The sequence below is a fragment of the Macrotis lagotis genome, chromosome 8, assembly GCF_037893015.1.
Source record: "Macrotis lagotis isolate mMagLag1 chromosome 8, bilby.v1.9.chrom.fasta, whole genome shotgun sequence".
In the NCBI taxonomy this organism is placed as follows: domain Eukaryota; kingdom Metazoa; phylum Chordata; class Mammalia; order Peramelemorphia; family Peramelidae; genus Macrotis; species Macrotis lagotis.
The window spans coordinates 102,431,714-102,452,144 of NC_133665.1; the positions used below are offsets into that span (position 1 = coordinate 102,431,714).

The following is a 20,431-nucleotide window of genomic DNA, read 5'->3' on the forward strand; positions in this document are numbered from 1 at the left end:
GAGCACACCATATCCCACCTCTCCTGCTTTCACTTTTCAGGTTTATATTCTATTCCAGATAGCAGTATGTAACTGTTAGTGACAACCCACTTTTTTATGGTCCAAATATGTGGTTTGTTCTTTGATGTTTCACAGATACCTGATTTTTATATAGCATTTTTATTGTACCTCATCTTACATATTTCACATGGCAATCCTGAGAAATAGATTTTTGCAGCACTTAATACCCCCATTTTTTAAGATGAAGAAATTGAGACTAGGAGAAATAATTTACCAAGGATGCAATTTTTTTTCTTTCTTTTGTTTTTTGATTTTATTTATTTATTTATTTTACATTTTACAATTTTCTCCCCATTCTTACTTCCCTCCCCCCACCCCCCACAGAAGGCATTCTGTTAGTCTTTACATTGGTTCCATGTTATACATTTATCTAAGCTGAATGTCATGAGAGAGAAATCATATCTTTAAGGGAAAAAAAGAAAGTATAAGAGATAGCAAAATTACATAATAAGATAATGGTTTTTTTTTTCTAATTTGAAGGTAATAGTCTTTGGTTTTTGTTCAAACTCCACAATGCTTTCTCTGGATACAGATGGTATTCTCCATTGCAGATAGCCCAAAATTGTCCCTGATTGTTGCACTGATAGAACGAACAAGTCCATTAATGTTGATCATCACCCCCATGTTGCTGTTAGGGTATACAATGTTCTTCTGGTTCTGCTCATGTCACTCAAAATCAGTTCATGCACATCCTTCCAGACTTCCCTGAGTTCCCAAGGATGCAATTTTTAATATCTCAGGGTTGGAATTTGAACTCAGATCTTCTCATTCTAGGCTCTTAGAATTTCAAGGTGCTTTTTATAATTCAATTCTCCTCTTAATTCTCCTTAAATGAATTATCTACTTTGTTCCTTTAAAGCATTTAAGATTAGGTGATTTATAGATGTTCCTTTAATGCTTTATAGTTCTAGGTGATAGAGTGGATAGTACATCAGCTGGAGGCAAGAGGATTTGAGTTCAAATTCAGATTGACTTGATATTTATTTACTAGCTGACGTTGGGCAAATCATTTCATCCCATTGCCTTGCAAAATCCTAAAACAATACTTTGTAGATTATCTTTAGAGGAAATTCCTATTTAAGGACCTCACATGGTTGGTAACCTTAGAGGTTCTTTCCAAATCTAAGATTTTGTGACTTTCTGAAATGCTTCTTCCTCGTGACAATGCCATTGAAATCATTTTGTATCTCAATTTTTTTTTTCTCTTTCCCAGAGTCTGTGGTGGTATTTGCCAAGGAGCAGCAGACTCAGAACAAGGTGGAAGCCATGGCTGGTAGCAGCACTACTCTGACCTGTGAGGTGGCCCAGACTCAGACAGAAGTGACCTGGTACAAGGATGGGAAGAAACTGAGCCCCAGCAAGAAGGTGCATGTGGAGGCCAAGGGCCAGAGTCGGCAGTTAGTGGTGAGGCAGGCAGGGAAGGCAGATGCTGGGGAGTACACCTGTGAGGCCGGGGGCCAGAAGGTCACCTTCCATCTGGACATCAAAGGTCAGTCACTACAGAGTCACTTCCTCATGATTTAGCTCTGACTGGAGAGAAATCTTTTTTTCTTTTATTAAAGATTTTATTTGAGTTTTACAATCCCCCCCCATCTTACTCCCCCCCCACCCCCCATGGAAAGCAATCTGTCAGTCTTTACTTTGTTTCCATGTTGTACATTGATCCAAATTGAGTGTGATGAGAGAGAAATCATATCCTTAAGGAAGAAACAAAAAATATGAGATAACAAGATCAGGCAAAAAGATATCTGTTTTTTATTTCTAAATTAAAAGGAATAGTTCTTGAACTTTGTTCAAACTCCACAGCTCTTTATCTGGATACAGATGGTATTCTCCATTGCAGACAGCCCCAAATTGTCCCTGATTGTTGCACTGATGGAATGAGCAAGTCCATCAAGGTTGAACATCACCCCATGTTGCTGTTAGGGTGTACAGTGTTTTTCTGGTTCTGCTCATCTCACTCAGCATCAGTTCATGCAAATCCCTCCAGGCTTCCCTGAATTCCCATCCCTCCTGGTTTCTAATAGAACAGTAGTGTTCTATGACATACATATACCACAGTTTGTTAAGTCATTCCCCAATTGAAGGACATTGATTTCCAATTCTTTGCCACCACAAACAGGACTGCTATGAATATTTTTGTACAAGTGATGTTTTTACCCTTTTTCATCATCTCTTCAGGGTATAGACCCAATAGTGGTATTGCTGGATCAAAGGGTATGCTCATTTTTGTTGCCCTTTGGGCGTAGTTCCAGATTTCTTGGAGCTAATTCTTGATGCCCCTTTGAGCTTCAATTTATGATTGCTAGCATATCATATGTATGTGCTCTGGGTTAACAGACAAAACAGACTGAATAGTATAGGATTGAGATTAACATGAAAAAAGAATCTGAGGGTCTGAGTGAATTCTCAGCTCATGAGGCTTCATTAATAGCAATTCTGTTAATCCTGCAATTGGGTTAATTGGGGCACTCACTAAAGACAAAAGAGACAAATTCTCTTGTCAGTTGACCTCACCATTTAGCAACAATCGTTCTCTAAGTGGTTGATGTAGTTAGTGTTAAGTCAATAGTCAAATTCTATGGAGAAGGAAATGGAAGACCACTCTAGTATTTTGACCAGAAAACCCCCCCATGGGGTCATGAAGAATCAGACTCAACTGAAAAATGACTAAACAATAAATTGTGCTACAGATTGAAATTAGCAGATTAAAAATAATGTTTTAATTTTGAGTGTATCACATGTAACAGATGACCAAAAAATCATAATCTCTTATAATATATATTGTAGTATAATGTATTTACAGGAAGACTTTGGATTTCAAGGAAGACTTTGAATACACATACTAAATGTCCTTTGTGACCCTGAGAAAGTTGTATAACTTCTCAGTGCCCCAGACAGCCCAATACATTGCAGGGGGATATTCTTCATTGTCTGTATCAGGGAAATCCCAAGGCCAATCTCTACCTCTATATCTCTATCAGACTTAATAATCAGACCATTTTCATATGTACAGTTTTATTTTAATCCTCCTGATAGTCCTTGAGTTAGATAGGGAAGGGTTTATTATTATACCCACTTAAGAGATGGGGAATCTGAAACCTAGAGAGTTGGGTGACTTGCCCACAGTCATATAGCTATGAAGCTTTGTAGGCCAAATGTCAACCCAAGTCTCTTGACTTTGAATCTTAACACTTTTACTCTGCTGTATTGCCTCCCAATGCCAAAGGAGAGATCAGGGCCATGGAAGATGAGAGGAAGGAGATATCAGTGTAGACTAGGGTACACAGGGAAGGCTTCATTGAGGAGGTGGCTTGGAGAAGAGATTAGAGGCAGGAGGGAGCTGAGAGTTCATCTAGGACAGCCCTCCTGGGAAATAAATATACCTCTGGTGTTGACCTCATACCATTCTTGTGAGGCTTCAGAGAGTTAGTATGTCTAAGGTACTTTGTAAACTTAGAGGTGTTGCATATATGTCACATAATAGTGTTACTTAAAAGGAGTCCCATGAAGCATATGTGACAGTGGAAGCAAAGCTTTCTGACTGTGCACTTGGGCAGATCTCCTAACCTTTCTGAACCTTAGTCTCTTTATCTGAGAAATGGAGAAGTTGGACAAAGGTTCCTTCCAGTTCTAAATCTATGATCTGATTTAACATATCAGAACACTGAAATCCAGAGAAGAGAAAGGACTTTTTTTAAGGGCAAGGTCAACTAGTAAGTAGAGTGTAACCTAGCAGCCTCATAGACAGTGTTATGCTTCCTGTACATTAAAAAGGATAGGTGGTCAAGTAGGGACTGGATACATATACATATATATTTATAAATACATACATATACACATTTATATGTATATGCCAGGAATATTTCATTTCCTGCTCCAGTCACCCAATGACCATATGAACTGGACTGCAGACCTTCAGGATAGGTATAGAAAGGTTATGAAAGTAAGAATTTAGAGAAGGAAGACTTCCTTAAAGAATTTCTCCCTCCCCCCCAATCACACTTTTCCTTTATATTCATTCCATCAGAGTCTGTAATGATGTTTGCCAAGGAGCAGCAAACTCAGAACAAGGTGGAGGCCATGGCTGGTGGCAGTGCCACTCTGACCTGTGAGGTTGCCCAGGCCCAGACAGAGGTGACCTGGTACAAGGATGGGAAGAAACTGAGCTCCAGCCAGATGGTGCACGTGGAGGCCAAGGGCCAGAGCCGGCAGTTGGTGGTACAGCAAGTAGGAAAGGCAGATGCTGGGGAGTACACCTGTGAGGCGGGGAGTCAGAAGGTCACCTTCCACGTGGACATTAAAGGTCAGTTCCAGAGTTGCTCAGTGTGGGGTCCTGGACTAAAGAACTTGGGGATGAATGACCTGCATCCTTAGGGAGGCTGTGAGTGAGAAGTGGAGGGCATTTGCTTCTATAATCCCCAGCCTTGACAAGAGACCACAGTCTCTGACCCTGAGCACTGGAAGATAAGGCTTCTTGGCATCTATTGATTCAGCTTCTGGGAAGAAAGCATCTATAGTGATTATGGAACCAAAAATATGCCTCAAATTTAAAGAACAATTTCACTGATGGACTCATCAATAATGAGTTTCCTAATGTTAAACTAAGGTCTAACAGGAGGGTCTCCTGAAATTTTTCCTAAATTGGCCTGATTCCCAGTGCTAATACCATTTGCCCAATAATGTCAGAGTCAGTTCAGAGACTAGAGGGCAGGGTAGAAACTGTAGCCCAGCAACAGGAGCAAGGGCTCTGAAGACCTAGGTTCAAATCCTATCTCAGATATTTATTACCTGTATGGCCACAGGCAAGCCACTTAATCTCATTAGGTCTCAGTTTCCTCATCCATAAAATGTGAGGGTTGGATTTAAAGTCAGACTTCAAACCCGGAAACAGAGGAAGAGGAGTTGTGGATGTTTAACTTGCCAAAGAAGTGGTGTGGGTGTGATTTCTCATCTAGCCTTTGGTACTTTCTCTTCCCCAACTAGAACCAGAAACAAAGGCACCTGAGAAACCTGCCAAGAGGGAGCCACTGATGGTGAGGGAGCATGAGGACATCATTCTGTCAGCAACAGTCACTTCAGCCACAGCCACTGTCACATGGCTTAAGGATGGACTGGAGATCAGACGCAGCAAGCGCTATCAGTTTTCAAGTGAAGGAACTATCCATACCCTCACTGTGTATGGTGCTCAGACCCAAGACACTGCCATCTATACCTGCTGGGCCAATAAGGAGAAGCAAGACTTCACTGTTCAGGTAGAAGGTGAGTTGGGCAAGCCAGAGAGGGGGATGCTACTTGAGCCTTCCCTGGTAGGGGGTGGGTAGAAGATTAGGGGGTTACTTTTTTTTGTTATTCTAAAATTTTATTTACAAGAAGTCAATTTCCCTGATGAACCAATCAATCAGATGCCACTTTAAGGATAAAAACAAGTAAAATGGCAAACTCTTAACATGGAAAGAGAGTCCTGAATGAAGGCAATGTTTAATATTCATTCCATTCTACTACATACCAAGGGGATTACTTATAAGGGATCTAGAGGAAATTGGTTCTCCAATCTCTGTTTAGTACACAGATCCACTGTCACCTCATGCCCTCTCTCCTACTTGTCCATAGAGGTCCCTGTGAAGTTTGCTCGAAACCTGGAACCAGTGAATGGAGAGGTTGGAAAGACAGTGGTGCTGTCCTGTGAGCTGAGCCAGGAATTGGGTGATGTAGTTTGGTACTGTGGTGGGAGGGAGATTCGTCCTGGCAAGCGATTCCAGATGTCAGCAGATGGACCTCGGCGCACACTCACCATCGTGGGACTAAGAGCTGAGGACGAAGGGGAGTACTGCTGTGAGAGTCGCAATGACAAGACCACCACTTGGCTCAAAGCTATTGGTATGGGGGCTGTTTGGTGTGTGTGTGTGGTCATGAATGAACATGCATCTATAAGATTACTTGGGACCCATGGCTCTATGTATGATATTTGTGAGATTGTCCTAATCATGTCATAGGCAATAATCAATAGACAGTAAGTATTTAAGAAATAATTTTGGATGACATTGCAGAAATGGAAGGCAAAAGTTACCAGCTCCAGGGGTGACTCGAAGCTCAATGTATGCTGAAATGTCAGGAGAATTCTCATGACTTTGGCTCCATCTGCCAGGGGAATCATGAGAATTAAAAGAAATTTACTCAGTGCACCTAAATACCAACCCGTGTTTAGGTTGAGGTTCAACACCCGTTCTGTCCTTGGCAGCTAATACTACATACATATTACCCTGGGGTTTCAACATTCTTCACAGAGACTTTCAAGACATTGGAGCTGGTTGCCTTCTCACCTTGGTCACTCTCTTCCACTTAAATGATGAGTGGAAAAAGTATGTGAAAAAAGAGTGAAAGGAGTCTCAGATTTGGATCTAGGGTACCTTGATTCAGTCTTGGCTCCTTTATATATTGGGAGAATTATTTCCATTCTCTGGGCCTCAATTTCCTCTGCTGTCGGTCCTATGAAACTATAAAGTGTCTGTGTGTGTGTGTGTGTGTGTGTGTGTGTGTGTGTGTGTTTTGTGTGTGTGTGTGTGTGTGTGTGTGTGTGTGTGTGTGTGTGTGTTGGCCTGCCAGTATCTTATTATACAAGTGTTATTGTTGTAGGTTGAAGGAGCAGGCTAAGGCAGCAAAGCTCAACTTTCTCAATTTTTACTGCTTATATCAAGCACATCATACAACAATTGACTCTTATGACGGTTATGATGTCAGAATGATGCAGAGACTCAGGATGTGTAGATAATAATTCCCATTTACTTAGTGCTTAAAGGTCTACAAAGCCCTTACCTTACGACAGCCTTGTGAGAAATGAGTAGTACAGGGATTTTTGTCTTCAGTTTACAGAAGAAATTACAAGCTCCAAAAGTTGCAGTGATTTTCCTCAGGATCACGCAGTAAATAAGTGTCAGAAGCGCAGTTCCAAGAATGGATTGGAGCTTTTGGCCCCAAGGATCTAACCACTTAGCATACTGCTTTTCTTCTTTATATTCCTCCCCTATATCATACAAAGACAGAACCAGGGTACAGTGATTTGGATTGAGTTTTCTTCTTTGTGTCCCTCCCCTGTATCATGCAAAGACAGAATCAGGGTACAGTCATTTGGGTTGGGTCATGGGACACAGACTTCATCCCATACAATCCTCTCACTTTATATATGAGAAAAAGAAGTTAGTGGATTTGCCCATGGTTACTTGGCTAGTAAATACTGGAACCAGATTCTCTGATTCTAAATCCATTCTACTTTCCATACTAAGACACCTATTTGGGCAAGAGAAAGAGCAGTTTGGAGATTTCCCTGTTCAGAGGGAAGTCACTAGTACTCATCTTATTAGTCTGGAAGTAGCATGTTGCAAGGAGATTAAATGATGACCTTCACTCTTTGGACCTCACAAAAGGTTTTCTATTTCCTCAGTTCCCCGAATGGTCAAGTTCACATCAGGTCTGAGCAGTGTAGTCTCTGAAGAGGGCTGTGAGGCCACCTTCCAGTGTGTGGTTGCCCCCAGCAGTGCTGTTGTAGTCTGGAGTAGAAATGGTGTGAATTTGGAGCCTGGAGCTAAATATGTCATCTCTCAGAGTGATGCTACCCACAATCTTGTCATCACCGCCTTGACCCTTGAGGATGCTGGTCAGATCACGGCTGAGGCCGAAGGGGTCACCACAACGGCCAACCTCAGAGTCCGAGGTGAGAGACTGTATGTGGCTTGGTCTAGATGCAGATGCTGCTACTCTTATCAATGAAAGCTCTCTTTGGAGGCTGATTTAGAAACCAAACCAATGCTGCTAGCAATTAAGTCTCTCTTCCCTGCTTGGCAAGCTGATCTAGTCAAATCAGTCTAAGATTGGGTATGGTGACCCAATCAGGACATAGGGAGAGATAGATTTGAGCTAGACTTTTTAATATATTTAATTCACCAACTTAAAAATAAATAATTAAATACCTATTATGTGAAGTCCATGTGCTCACAGAAATTATATACCATTGAAGGTGACAAATATAAATATGCACAAAATTATTTACACAGTCAATATAAGTAAGTTTCGGAGGATAAAAAAGACACAAATAGGTGGGGGAATCCAGAGAAAGACCTCATGGAGGAAGTGGTTCTCAAACTGAACTCAGTCTTTTGTTGTTATTCCCTCATAGCATGGAGAATACTCTAGGCCTTTGAAGACTTTATCTAGTGGATTGAAAAGTCCAATAAATCCTGACTTACTTAGGCTGACAGTTTGGTAGGGCACCATAATAATTTTCTTCTGATTCAAAGTAGGAAGAGAATGAATGAAAAAATTTTATTAAGCATTCACTATGGACCAACTAACTCTGTGCTACACATTGAGTATGAGAATATAGAAAGAAACCTAGTCCTTGCCCTCAATGAGCTTATATTCCAGCTAGGGAATATGTGTAAGGGAATGGTGGCCAGGGAAGGGGGTTTTGGTTTGAGAAGTCACTGGGATGTTGAGTAGAGCCTTAGGGGAGTGGATTGATACACTCAATATTCATTTTTATTGATTTTTCGAGTTTAGACAGAAAGCAGAGTGGGGAGGTTGAAAATTGACTTGAGTATGAAGCATGGCTGGAATTCTCTAGGAATAGTGGGCCATGAGAATTTGTAGTAGCTCATTAACCAATGAGACCAACTTGGCCCAAGGATGGGAGTTCTAAAAATGGTAATTTAGTCCCCCAGACATGGTCTGTTGAGGCATAGGTAGGGTGGAAGAGCAGAGGATGACTTGGGTGGATGACTACTTGGTCATAGAAACAAGGTTGAGATTGGTTAGCTGTAGCTGGAAACTTCCCTATCTATAACTTAAAGATATCAAAACAAACACTACTGGGAGGATACATGAGGACTCTTGTAAATGTGACTACTCAGGGGTTACATCTTGTCCCCTTCCTGGGGTATATTTGTAATACTTGTCTAACCAAGACCTGTCTAGGGAAGGCTTCTGCCTGATGGTGACTTGGAGAATGAAGCAGGGAAAAGGGTCCAGTTATTTTTTCCTCTGGAATAAGGTTTGAGTTTATGCAAATAGAGGAGTTAACCCCCACCCCCACCCCAGGCTTATCTGCATATGTCAATCAGAAATCAACCCAAATAGAACACATAAGAGGGTTTGAGTATTCAATAGAGGAGGATCAAAGAAGTGGGGACATTTCCATTAGGACCCCATGTAGAGGGCCTTCCTTGAATACCAGGCTAAGCAACCTGGATGCAGTGGGGAGCCAAGTATGTTGAAGATGGGATTGATGTGATCAGAATTGCACATTAGGTACTTGGAAACATTTGCAGGGAAGGAGGGAGGGAAATCATTAAGCACCTACAGTGTACCACACACTGTGCAAAGCAATTAGAAATATGATCTTATACAATGTATACATTAATATCAATATTGTGATGATCAATTATGGCACTGCTCTTCTCAGCAGTTCAATGATCAAGGTCAGTTCTAAAGGATTTGTAATGGAAAATGTCATCCACATCCAGAGAAAAAACTATGGCTTCTGAATGCAGACCAAAACATAATATTTTCACTTTTTAAAATTTGTTTTATCTTTTTTTCCTTTTCCATGGTTTTTTCTCTTTTGTTCTGATTCTTCTTTCACAGTATAACTAAGATGGAAATGTATTAAACATGACTGTATATATCTAATCTATATCAGCTGATTTGCTGTCATGGGGAGGGAGCTAGAAAAATGTGGAACTCAAAATCTTAACCAAAAAGATCAATGTTGAAAAACATCTTTACATGTAATTGGAAAAAAATAAATTTAATTTTTGAACAAGAAATATAATCTCAGTTGCAAAATGGATTAAAGGGTAGGAACTTAGAGGCAGAGAGACCAGTTGAGAGGACCAATACAGTATGATAGTTGTAATGGGCTGAGAACTTTAATATGGATGGCATTGTACATATCAAAACAGAGATACTTAGGAGTAGCCCATCTTCAGAAGGGGTATATTTAAAACACACACACACACACACACACACACACACACACACACACACACAAAACACGGGGTCTATTTAAGAAATATATACCATACAGGGGGCAGCTAGGTGGCGCAGTGGATAGAGCACTGGCCTTGGAGTCAGGAGTACCTGAGTTCAAATCCAACCTCAGACACTTGATAATTACCTAGCCATGTGGTCTTGAGCAAGCCACTTAACCCCATTGCCTTGAAAAATCTAAAAAAAAAAAAAAGGAAATATATATACCATAGAACATCCTTTTCTTATTTTGAGACTCAAGTTTTCTTATCCATTAAACTGAGATGGTTGGACTAAATGATCTCAAAAGTTATGTCCAATTCTAAATCATTTCTCCTCTTGTGTGTCCAGCCCCCTTGGAGTCAGGGGGACTCTTGAGATGACCTCTTGGGTGCTGCTCACTTGACATTTTTTACTTTTCTCACCCCCCCCAGAGGCTCCAGTACTGTTCAAGAGGAAGCTGGAGCCAATGACAGTGGAAGAGAAGAGCTCAGTGACGTTAGAAGTGGAACTGACCAAGCCTTGTTCTTCTGTGAGATGGACTCGGAACAGTGCAGCCTTGGTGTCCAGTGAGAACGTGGAGATCCGGGCTGAAGGCACTCACCACAGCCTTTTCCTTAAGAATGTGAGCTTCTCTGACCGGGGATTTTTCGGCTGCGAGACACCAGATGATAAGACACAGGCTAAGCTCAATGTCGAGAGTAAGTGAGATTAATTTGGGGGAGGAAGGCTACATGATGGGTCTGTGTGTGGAGTAGGACAACAAAATGGGGCTATGGTCTCTGTCATTAGTTCTTGACTGGTAACAGTGGACTCTGTTTCATTTCTACCATCTGAGTAATATTTCTCTGGGTGATGTGGTGATTGTTATGACCCTAGAGGAAAGGAGCATCCTGGGGATAAAGGGTCCAACCAAGAGGATGGGGTAGGACAAGTCAGCCTTGCTCCATAACCAAGGAAGATAAGGAAGAAATCCATGGTAATGATCTAAATCCAGGGATGTTAGAACAGTCAGAAAGAACACCATGGAAATATTGGCAGGATGAAGTGGCTTATGAAATATTTGAGCATTCTAACCATACTCCTTTCTCCATATGTGCTCAGGGTCCCTCTTCACTTTCCCCACTTAAGAAAAAAAAAGAGTAGACTTTCTCTCATAATAGGCCAGTTCTCCCAACTGTTTCCATCCTAGAAGTACCATATTGCTCTAAGTTCTCTGCAGTCCTACAACACATGCGCTATAAGCTCAGGGGATATAGGGAGATTTTTCAAAGTAGGAGAATTCCAGCATTCAAATATGTGTCCCGTTCTTTTGCAGTACATCCTATCACTTCATGACATGAGGTTGTAGGGCTGCAATTTCTTATTGTTTAATTGGCATGAACTTTTGGTTAGGATCTTCCTCCACTGAGGAAGACTGGCACCTTGTCTGTAACTTAAAGTCTTGGAGAGTTGCCCTGAGAAGTGAAGCGACTGATCTATAGGCAGACAACAGCTAGTATGTGGCAGGGGTGGGTTTCTGCCACACCAGATTTCTCTGATACTTTATCTATGATGATATGCTGCTTTCATGGAGACTTAGTTCAGTTTTTAAAAATTCAGTGTTGTGGCTGCTGCACCCAAGAGTCCTGTCTAAATATTGTCCTTTAACCCCCTGGCTTCTATTCTAGACCTCAGCTTTCCTATGAGAACACTGAATGTCCTCCACATCACAGGTTCTTAAGAGTTGCAAGAGATCTTAGCATCCATCTAACTCATACATGAGAAGAACCCCCAAGATGACACCCCATCACATAGTTATCAAACTTTTATCCAAAGACCTCTAATGAGGAGAGAATCATTATCTCTCAAGGCTGACCATTCCACTTTTACATAGCTTTAATTGTTAGGAAATCTTTCCTTTAACAAACTGAAATTTTATATTACAATTATAAATTTTAGATATTATAGTTATATTTATTATAATAGATATTATTAATTATAAGTTATAACAAGCTCCTTGTAACTTTCTCCCACAACAAGCCAGGTCTCCCAACTGTTTCCATCCTAGAAGTACCACATTGCCCTGACTATTACTTTTAGATGAAAGCTCTCTTTAATACTTTTGGTTCTTTTTTTTTTGGTCCCTTTGGATCCCCCCCAGTTATTTCTCAATATTATGGCTTCCCCCAGCCATCTATCCCCAAACTGGTTATAATTTCTTCCATTCAAACTTTTGCAATGTTCATCTGTTTGACTTCCAAGGATAGACAAGTTACATATCTAGCTCATTTGAAAATTCTGAAGAGCCATTTTTTTTTCTCATGGAATTCTCCTAGTGATGCTTGGTCTATCTTAGTTCTTTCTCCCTCTCCCTTTCCATGTAGTGCGCCAGATCCGGTTGGTACGGGGCCTGCAGGCCATAGAGGTGCAGGAACAGGGAATGGTGTCCTTGGAGGTGGAACTCTCGCACAGTGATGTGGAAGGCACCTGGACCCGAGATGGCCTGAAACTCAAATCTCAGCAGAACTGCTCTATCACAGCACAGGGTGTGATTCACAAGCTGACTCTGTCCTCCCTGGGCCTGGAGGATGCTGGACTCATAGCCTTCAAGGCAGAAGGGGTCCACACATCTGCAAGACTCACTGTCACTGGTATGGTCATCTTTGGTCTTGGTTTTGGAGGAAGGTAGTAGTGAAGGGGAATTGTTCATACATCCAGCCTGCAGTAGGACTGTAGTGGAAGAGTGTGTCTACACTATAGCCTATAGTCATATTTTCATAGCCTGGGGAAAGGTATCCTCATATTTATTTTTCTGGTGAACAATAGAAAATTTTTAAGTGATTTCCCCCTGCTCCATTTTATGGATTAAAATAAATCGGGGCAAGTATGGTTTATATGACTTTTTTTTTTTTGCAAGGCAATGGGGTTAAGTGGTTTGTCCAAGGCCACACAGCTAGGTAATTATTAAGTGTCTGAGACTGGATTTGAACCCAGGTACTCCTGACTCCAGGGCTGGTGCTTTATCCACTGTGCCACCTAGCTGGCCCAGTTTATATGACTTTTCTAAAGTTTTGAAATCAGTTGAGTAGGGAAATTCAATTATATAGGGTCAAGCACCATTAGCCCCTTTAATTAGCACCATTTCCCCACTTCTTTAGGGTAGAATGGGGTGAAAGTGTCTATCTAACAATCAATTCTTCCTCTTCCTATATTTCAGAGCTTCCTGTGAAGTTCAGCCATCCTTTGCAGGACATTGTAGCTACAGAGAAGGAGAAGGTCATTTTGGAGTGTGAATTATCCCGGGAGAACCATGATGTCAAATGGTTGAAGGTACCCTTTATCCCTGGACCTATTTCTTCCACCACTCCCCCTCAATCCCTGACATTCATTGACCACATCTCTCTCTCTCCAAGTGACTCAGGCCACCTTCTCAGCTCTGGACTGCCTTTACCTTCTTTTCTTCCTGGCATTGATCCTGTCCATCTTCATTAGATTTTCAGTTACTTCATCTCCCTTTTAATCGTCTTTGCATTTACATTATATAAGTGATCATCATCATAATAGCTAGTATTTATATTATACTTTAAATTTTGCAAAGAACTGTACCTGTTATTTCATTCTCACAACAATCCTGAATTATCCTCATGTTACAGTGGAGGAAACTGAGACTGAGGGTAATACAAGTAATGTCTGAGGTTGGATTTGAACTAGGGTCTTCCTGATTCCATGTCCAGTGCTCTATTCCCTACATCAACTTCTTCCATTATTATTATTGTTGTTGTTGTTGTTGTCATTATTATTAGTATATACTACATGTTTGGTGGCAAAGAAATATGGGAAGGTGCACAGAGGCTGGACTTGGAGTGTTCTTGTTCTGCTTTGAGCCAGAGGGCAGAACTAGGAGAAATAGGTAGCAGTCAGGGAGAATGTAAGCTTCTTCAGTAGAATGTTCCTTGAGGGCAAGACCCATTTCAGTTTTGTCTTTGTATTTCTAGGGCTTCTCACATAGTAGCCACTTAATAAATATTTATGAATTGACACCGACATTGCGAAGAAGCAAATCTAGCATAGGTATAAAATTTTTAACAACTAATAATTAAGCAACATTCAGTTTAATTCAATAAGCATTTATTCAGAACACACATCATCTATTACTCTGGGAAACAAAGACGAGACTTTTGAAATAGAGTCTGTCCTCAAGGAGGTTACTTTCTACTGAAATGGGCAGATTCTGGAGTTAGTGAGTTGCCTCTCACTGGGGGGGCTTTAAGCCAAATCTGAGTGACCATTGATTGCCAAGGACTCTTTATTGTGTATGAGTTGGTCTAATAGGTCCTGAGTTCTCTTCTAACTCTAGAATTGTGTGAGTCCATGGGAAAGGCTGATTATGGGGATGAGGGCCAGCCCTGAGCACAAAGGGAAGGAATAATACTGAAAATAATGTTGGTTAGGAATGGAAGAAGAAGGATTAGTTTCAGAAATGTGGGAAGCAGCCCAAAAGAAGAAGGGTCATTGGTGGGGCTGGAGAGGGAATCCTGACTGTTTTGGCATGTTAGTGTCCTAATGGCTCCTTGGTCTAATTTTGATGCTTATCCATCCTCCAGGATGGAATTGTGCTTCGAGCAGGGAAAGCACTGGGAATTGTTTCCCAGGGGACCAAGAGGAGTCTTATCATCCACAAGTGTGAGTCTGGAGACCAAGGTACCTATGTATGTGATGCTGGTGATGCCAAGACTTCAGCCACACTGCAAGTACAAGGTAAGGTTCTGGGTGTGTGACTTGGAGTAAACCACTTCTTTCTGAACTTCAGTTTTTTCATCTGCAAAATACAGATAGGAGAACTTAAACAACCCATCCTCCTAGGGTTGTTGTGAGGAAAGTGCTATAGAAATATTGGTTTTTTTTTATGAATAATAATTATTGGAGCAGCTAGGAGGCATAGAGTACTGGTTCTGGAGCCTGAGTGCAAATCCGGCCTCAGGCACTTAATAATTACCTAACTGTGTGACCTTAGTCAAGTCACTTTACCTCACTGCCATGCCAAAAGCTTTAAAATTTTAAAAATGAATAATAATTATTATAGCAATAATAACAAATGGTAGTGTCATACAGATTTACTTATGGAAATGGAGATGGTTTATGATAGCAATTTTCAATCAGATCATTGCCACCAGAAATTAAACAAAAGATATCTTTAAGGAGCCCAGATATAATTAATGCAGATTATGCAATAAAATGATATAAGCAATATAAGTCATCTGTAAACAGATGATTGCCAGTTGCAAAAATTTAGCATTTATTTGAATACCTAAAAAGTTACAACTAGGTGGCTAGCATTATATATCAGAAGCTTGCTGCATTTTATAACTTAACAGACAAGGAATCCTCATGCTACAAATATAAATTAAGAGAATTCAACAAAAAAACTTTGCTGGAACTAGAGCATCATTGCAAAAAGAATCATAGAGGTGAAAGGGGATAGAGGAGCAAAGAGAAGGAAGAAGTAAAGAGGTTGGGTAAAAAGAGGCAGGAAGGAAAGAAGATGGAAGGAGAAGGCAGATAAAGGAAGGAGAATTGAGGATGTTATCTTGGGATGAGGAACATCCATACCCTCCCTGGGGACAAAGTGCCTTTTCAGCAATTAAAAAAAAACATCAAAGGGAAAAGGATTGTTAATGCCTGAGGAGAAATGGATCAAAACAACCAGTATCCTGAGGATTGTTTGCTGGGGGGCAGAACACAAAGGTATCCAATCTTGCAAAAGCAAACCACATGTAAGAAGGGCTTAAGCTAAACTAGATATGTGGTCACAGGTGTGTTGCTGAATTCTAGAGGTCTGAGCATTATGCTTTCCCTCTGTTTCTGGCTCTAGCATCAGCAATAGCCCTTTTAGGCTGGAGCCATGCTGACATTGTCTTCAAGGGAGGAAGAACAGAGGGGTCATGTGGTCAAGAAAAAGCATGGGGAGTCTAGGTTCAAGGAGAGGGAGAGAAAAGTGGATCTTCAGTTCCTCACATAAACAGATTAGAAGACTTCTAAGGTCCCTTCCAGCTCTGACATTCTGTGTTTCAAAGTCCTTTTCAGCTCCAGTTTTCTATGTTCTAAGGTCCCTTCTGGCCAAGGCATTCTGTTTTCTGAGGTTTCTTCCAGCTGTGGCCTTTTTGTTACAAGATTCTTTCTATCTCTCATATTCTGTGTTCTAAAGTCCCAGCCATTTCTGATAATTGTGTTCCAAGGTCCGCCTACCATTTCTGATACCCTATGTTCTAAGGTGCCTTATCACTTCTGACAACATGTTCAGAGATCCTGCAATTTCTGACATTCTTGGTTCTAAAGGCCTTTTCCTCTCTGAAATTCAGCATCCCTGTACCCCTCTGCTCTCCTTCCAGGCAGGAATATACAGATTGTAAAACCCCTGGAGGATGTGGAGGTGATGGAGAAGGAGAGTGCAACCTTCACCTGCCAGATCTCCCATGATGAAGTGCAGACCCAATGGTACAAGAATGACGGCAAGATCCGACCTGGGGACAACATCAGGATGCGCCAGGAAGGTAGGCAAAAGTTGGGGGCATGAAGTAGGCAGGCAGGTTTGGAGGAGAAGGGATGGGAAACTAGAGAAACTAAAAGGGGGATCTGTGGCCAATCTCAGCATTCTTCAGCTTGTACCTGAGGAGAGAAGAGTGACTTTCTCATAATATCCAGCTCCATAGCCATTCTTTTTTGTACAAGGGTTCCTAGAACTAAGGTAGGAATATTATTAGCTCAGAACCCCCCCCCCCCAAATTCCCACAACACTGGGCTAATGGCAGACTCTGGGGAAGGATAAGAGACTAATCCAAGGAAGAGGAATCCTATACTCTTTTGAAGAATTTGAACTGACCCTATCCTGTAGTGCTTCCTGGCTCTCACCAATGGGAGATGAGCACTATTTTGTATCAGGGTGAGAAGACAGCCGAGTCAGTGGAGAAATATGTAGAAGTATGAAGCACTAACATTTATGAAGAGCTTATATTTGTCCAAGGCATGTGCTGGATGTGGAAGGAGAAACAGAAACCAGACCTACTGTCAAAAAGTTCACACTCTAACTGGGGACATAAGGCACATAAGACACATAAGACACATCACACACACACAAATACACACACACAACCATTATAATCAAATGTAGAACATGACAATGGGCTGTGAGCACTCTTAGCAGATTAGATCATTTCTAGGGGCAGGTAAAGAGGTAGAGGGTAGTTGTGGTATCCATAGGGCAATACAATGACAGCTTCCTGGAGGAGGTGGTCCCTGAGGTAGATCTTAAAGGATTTCAATAGGTGGAAATGCAAGTGGGCATTTGAGACATGGGAAATATAATGAACAAAAGTTTGCATAGGTGAAATGTTGTGGGAGTTTTGGGTGGCTAATGGTCAGTTTAGAGGAAGAGAGGTACCAGGTTATGGAGGACCTGGAAGACCAGGATTCAGACTTTGTTCAGTGGGACCTGGGGAGCCATTGATGGGTTTTGAGTAAAGAAAGGGAGAAAAAAGACATTTTCCATCTTCATCTTTTTAAACAAAAAAGATTCCATTTCTGATTTGTGTCAGCGAAATTATGCCAGTTTTCCTTATTTTTCAGACTAGTGATTGAGTGGATAGCAGGGATGGGGATAGGAAAAGAAGAAGCAAGGTATCTATTACTTCCACTCCAGATCTACTCTTGGAGAACTTTGAATATTATAATTGCTGTGGAAGTGAAGGAAAGAGAAGAGGGAGTGAAATGGAGTCTGATCTACTCCATGGCTGACTTAGTGAAGTTATTAAGCCCTTTCTTCATAGAGACAGGGATCTACTTTTATGAGCTTGACTGGATTCAATAAAATATTAAGCTGTAAATTTCCTAGAGCCCATGACCTTAATACTCTGTCAATTTGGCTATTATCTCATAAGGGACTTCATGGCAAAATAATGAACAAAGGTGCCACTAAATTTGCTTATGAATTGAATTTCCAACTTAACTCAACTTTTCTGGGCCAGTATCCAGATCCTAGGTGCAACAAACAGGTTGCTAGTCATATGGAGTCTTTTGTTCAGAATTTTATATGTTGGCGTATCACATCTCTGAGCTGAGGCAGCAGGAAACTACCAGGGGCTATTCTGTGTGTTAACATAATCTTCCTCTCCAGGAAAGACCTACAGCTTACTCTATCGGAAAGTCATGGTAGAAGATGCAGCGGAGATCAAATTTGTGGCTGAGAATGCAGAATCTCGAGCTCAACTCAGAGTGAAAGGTAAGGAGTGGGATCAAGGAAGAGAGTGGACCAGTATTACAGATTACAAGGGGAAGCTATGTCACTCCAAAAAAGAACTTATGCCCAGATTAAAATAGTGTTATACTACATATGGAGAAGTGAAAGAAACCCATCCCCATCTTAAAGTAGTGAAAGTAGCCAAGCAGAATGGAGATGCTCAAGTGGCATTGGATTCAAGAAAACTCAAGAAAACTTTAGATGTTCCTATATCAAGTTACTTAAAGTCCCCAAACATTGGGCAGCTCTAAGACTACACATAATTTTCAGTGAACAAAAATGTTTTTTTCTACCTCCTACTTCCTGGACTCATAAAAAAGAATACAAAATAATAATAAATATACAAAATCAAGCAAAGCAATGCTTTTAAGTTATAGATAAGTTACAATCTGTGCCAGTAGAGAGAGTTTTCACACATAGAATCACAGGTTATTGATGAATGGACAAATTTACCTCCCAAGCTAATTGCCCAACCACAAGGAGATGAAGGGGGAGATAGTATAAGGGCAGATAGAAAAGTAGGTAGAAAAAGTTTGGGTTTTTTTTTGCCATAGTGGCAGAATGAAGAAAGAGAAATAAGGAAATGTGATGATCTGTGTCCATTGGAGGAAGAAGGAAAGGGGATGTTTTGCATCCACTGGAGAAATGAGGACCTTTATGAACCTTTGGGGACTCTTCCCCTCTTCTCCCTTCCCCATCCATAGAACTGCCAGTGGTGATCGTACGCCCGCTGAGGGACAAAATTGCTATGGAGAAGCATCGGGGAGTGCTAGAATGCCAAGTTTCCAGGGCTAGTGCCCAGGTGCGATGGTTCAAGAAGGATGTGGAGCTTCATGCTGGGCCCAAATATGAGATGGTCAGTGATGGCATCTATCGGAAGCTCATCATCAAAGATGCTCAACCAGAGGATGAGGATACTTACACCTGTGATGCTGGCGATGCTAAAACCAGCGCACATTTCCTTGTAGAAGGTACTAGGGGAAAATAGTGGGCTCAGTTCGCAGGGGTGGGGGAGAGATTTTCCTCTTGAACTTTGGGTCTTTAGGTAATAAATAGGGAGGCTTTCCAAGCCAGGCCAGGGGAGTGGTTCTTCTGAGTCTTTCTTTCCTCTCTGTTTTCCCTCTTTCAGAGCCTTCTCAACTACTTCTAACACTCAGACCACATCTTTAGTACCTGATGTGCACAATTTTACATCTTCCCCCCCTTCCCCACCAACCTCCAACAAAACTTATTATTTTCTTAGTACAGTGTTCTCACCTAATTCACACTAACCTGATTGAATTATTTACATTGAAGTGTTCATGACTGCTAATAATTTAATATTTATACCCTCAAAGAAGATGTCTACAGTTAGCAGAACTAACCTAAAGGAATGAATCTCTAAGGGTGAAATTTCAAGCACTGTGGTAGTTTGGGGAGGGGTTTTTGTATAAGGAAAAGGGCAGTACCTAAGTGGGTGACCATTTGTCTCATTTATAGGCAAAGCCAGCCTTGTTTCTTAATATTAACTTTGGGAAGATGGAAAACTTGCTTGTCCAGAGAAAATAAAGTTTGACTTCTCTCTTTTTTTGTCCCCTGAAGAACAATCGATTACCATTGTACGGAACCTCAAAGACATGGAAGTGATGGAACCGGCTCCAGCCTGGTTTGAGTGTGAGACCTCCATACCATCTGTCCGTCCCCCCAAGTGGCTGTTGGGTAAAACGGTGCTGCAGACTAGTCGAGATGTGACCATTGAACAAATGGAGACAGTCCACCGCCTGACCCTCCACCGCACCTGCTCCACCATGACAGGCCCTGTGCACTTCACTATTGGCAAATCCAAATCCACAGCTCAGCTCATTGTTTCAGGTAACTCCTTTGACTCCTCCTGTGTCCCATGATCTGCAGGTTGATTATAATACCACAGTAACTGCCTTAGCTGTCACTCCATTCAAGGACTTGAAGAGAAGGGACTTCTTGGAGTTTATAGCTTTTGAACCAGAGTCCTGTCCCTATTCTTTTCCTCTTCAGGAGCAGACCATGAATGTCAAAACACTCTCACATTGGGTTTCTACAGTATAGAAAATATCT

General features: G+C 41.3%; 1 protein-coding gene across 22 annotated transcripts in view; it reads left to right on the forward strand.

Moving 5' to 3' along the window:
- OBSCN (obscurin, cytoskeletal calmodulin and titin-interacting RhoGEF) overlaps positions 1–20,431 on the forward strand; it is a 342,539-nt gene that overhangs the window by 77,733 nt on the left and 244,375 nt on the right. For all 22 annotated transcript variants that reach the window (XM_074197796.1, XM_074197800.1, XM_074197799.1 and 19 more), the window contains 13 exons: positions 1,274–1,549; positions 4,091–4,366; positions 5,047–5,322; positions 5,674–5,940; positions 7,502–7,771; positions 10,518–10,784; positions 12,450–12,716; positions 13,283–13,395; positions 14,670–14,823; positions 16,455–16,616; positions 18,236–18,340; positions 19,063–19,329; positions 19,940–20,209. In XM_074197796.1, the coding sequence (XP_074053897.1) occupies positions 1,274–1,549; positions 4,091–4,366; positions 5,047–5,322; positions 5,674–5,940; positions 7,502–7,771; positions 10,518–10,784; positions 12,450–12,716; positions 13,283–13,395; positions 14,670–14,823; positions 16,455–16,616; positions 18,236–18,340; positions 19,063–19,329; positions 19,940–20,209 (2,970 nt within the window). The remainder of the gene's footprint in view (positions 1–1,273; positions 1,550–4,090; positions 4,367–5,046; positions 5,323–5,673; positions 5,941–7,501; positions 7,772–10,517; positions 10,785–12,449; positions 12,717–13,282; positions 13,396–14,669; positions 14,824–16,454; positions 16,617–18,235; positions 18,341–19,062; positions 19,330–19,939; positions 20,210–20,431) is intronic.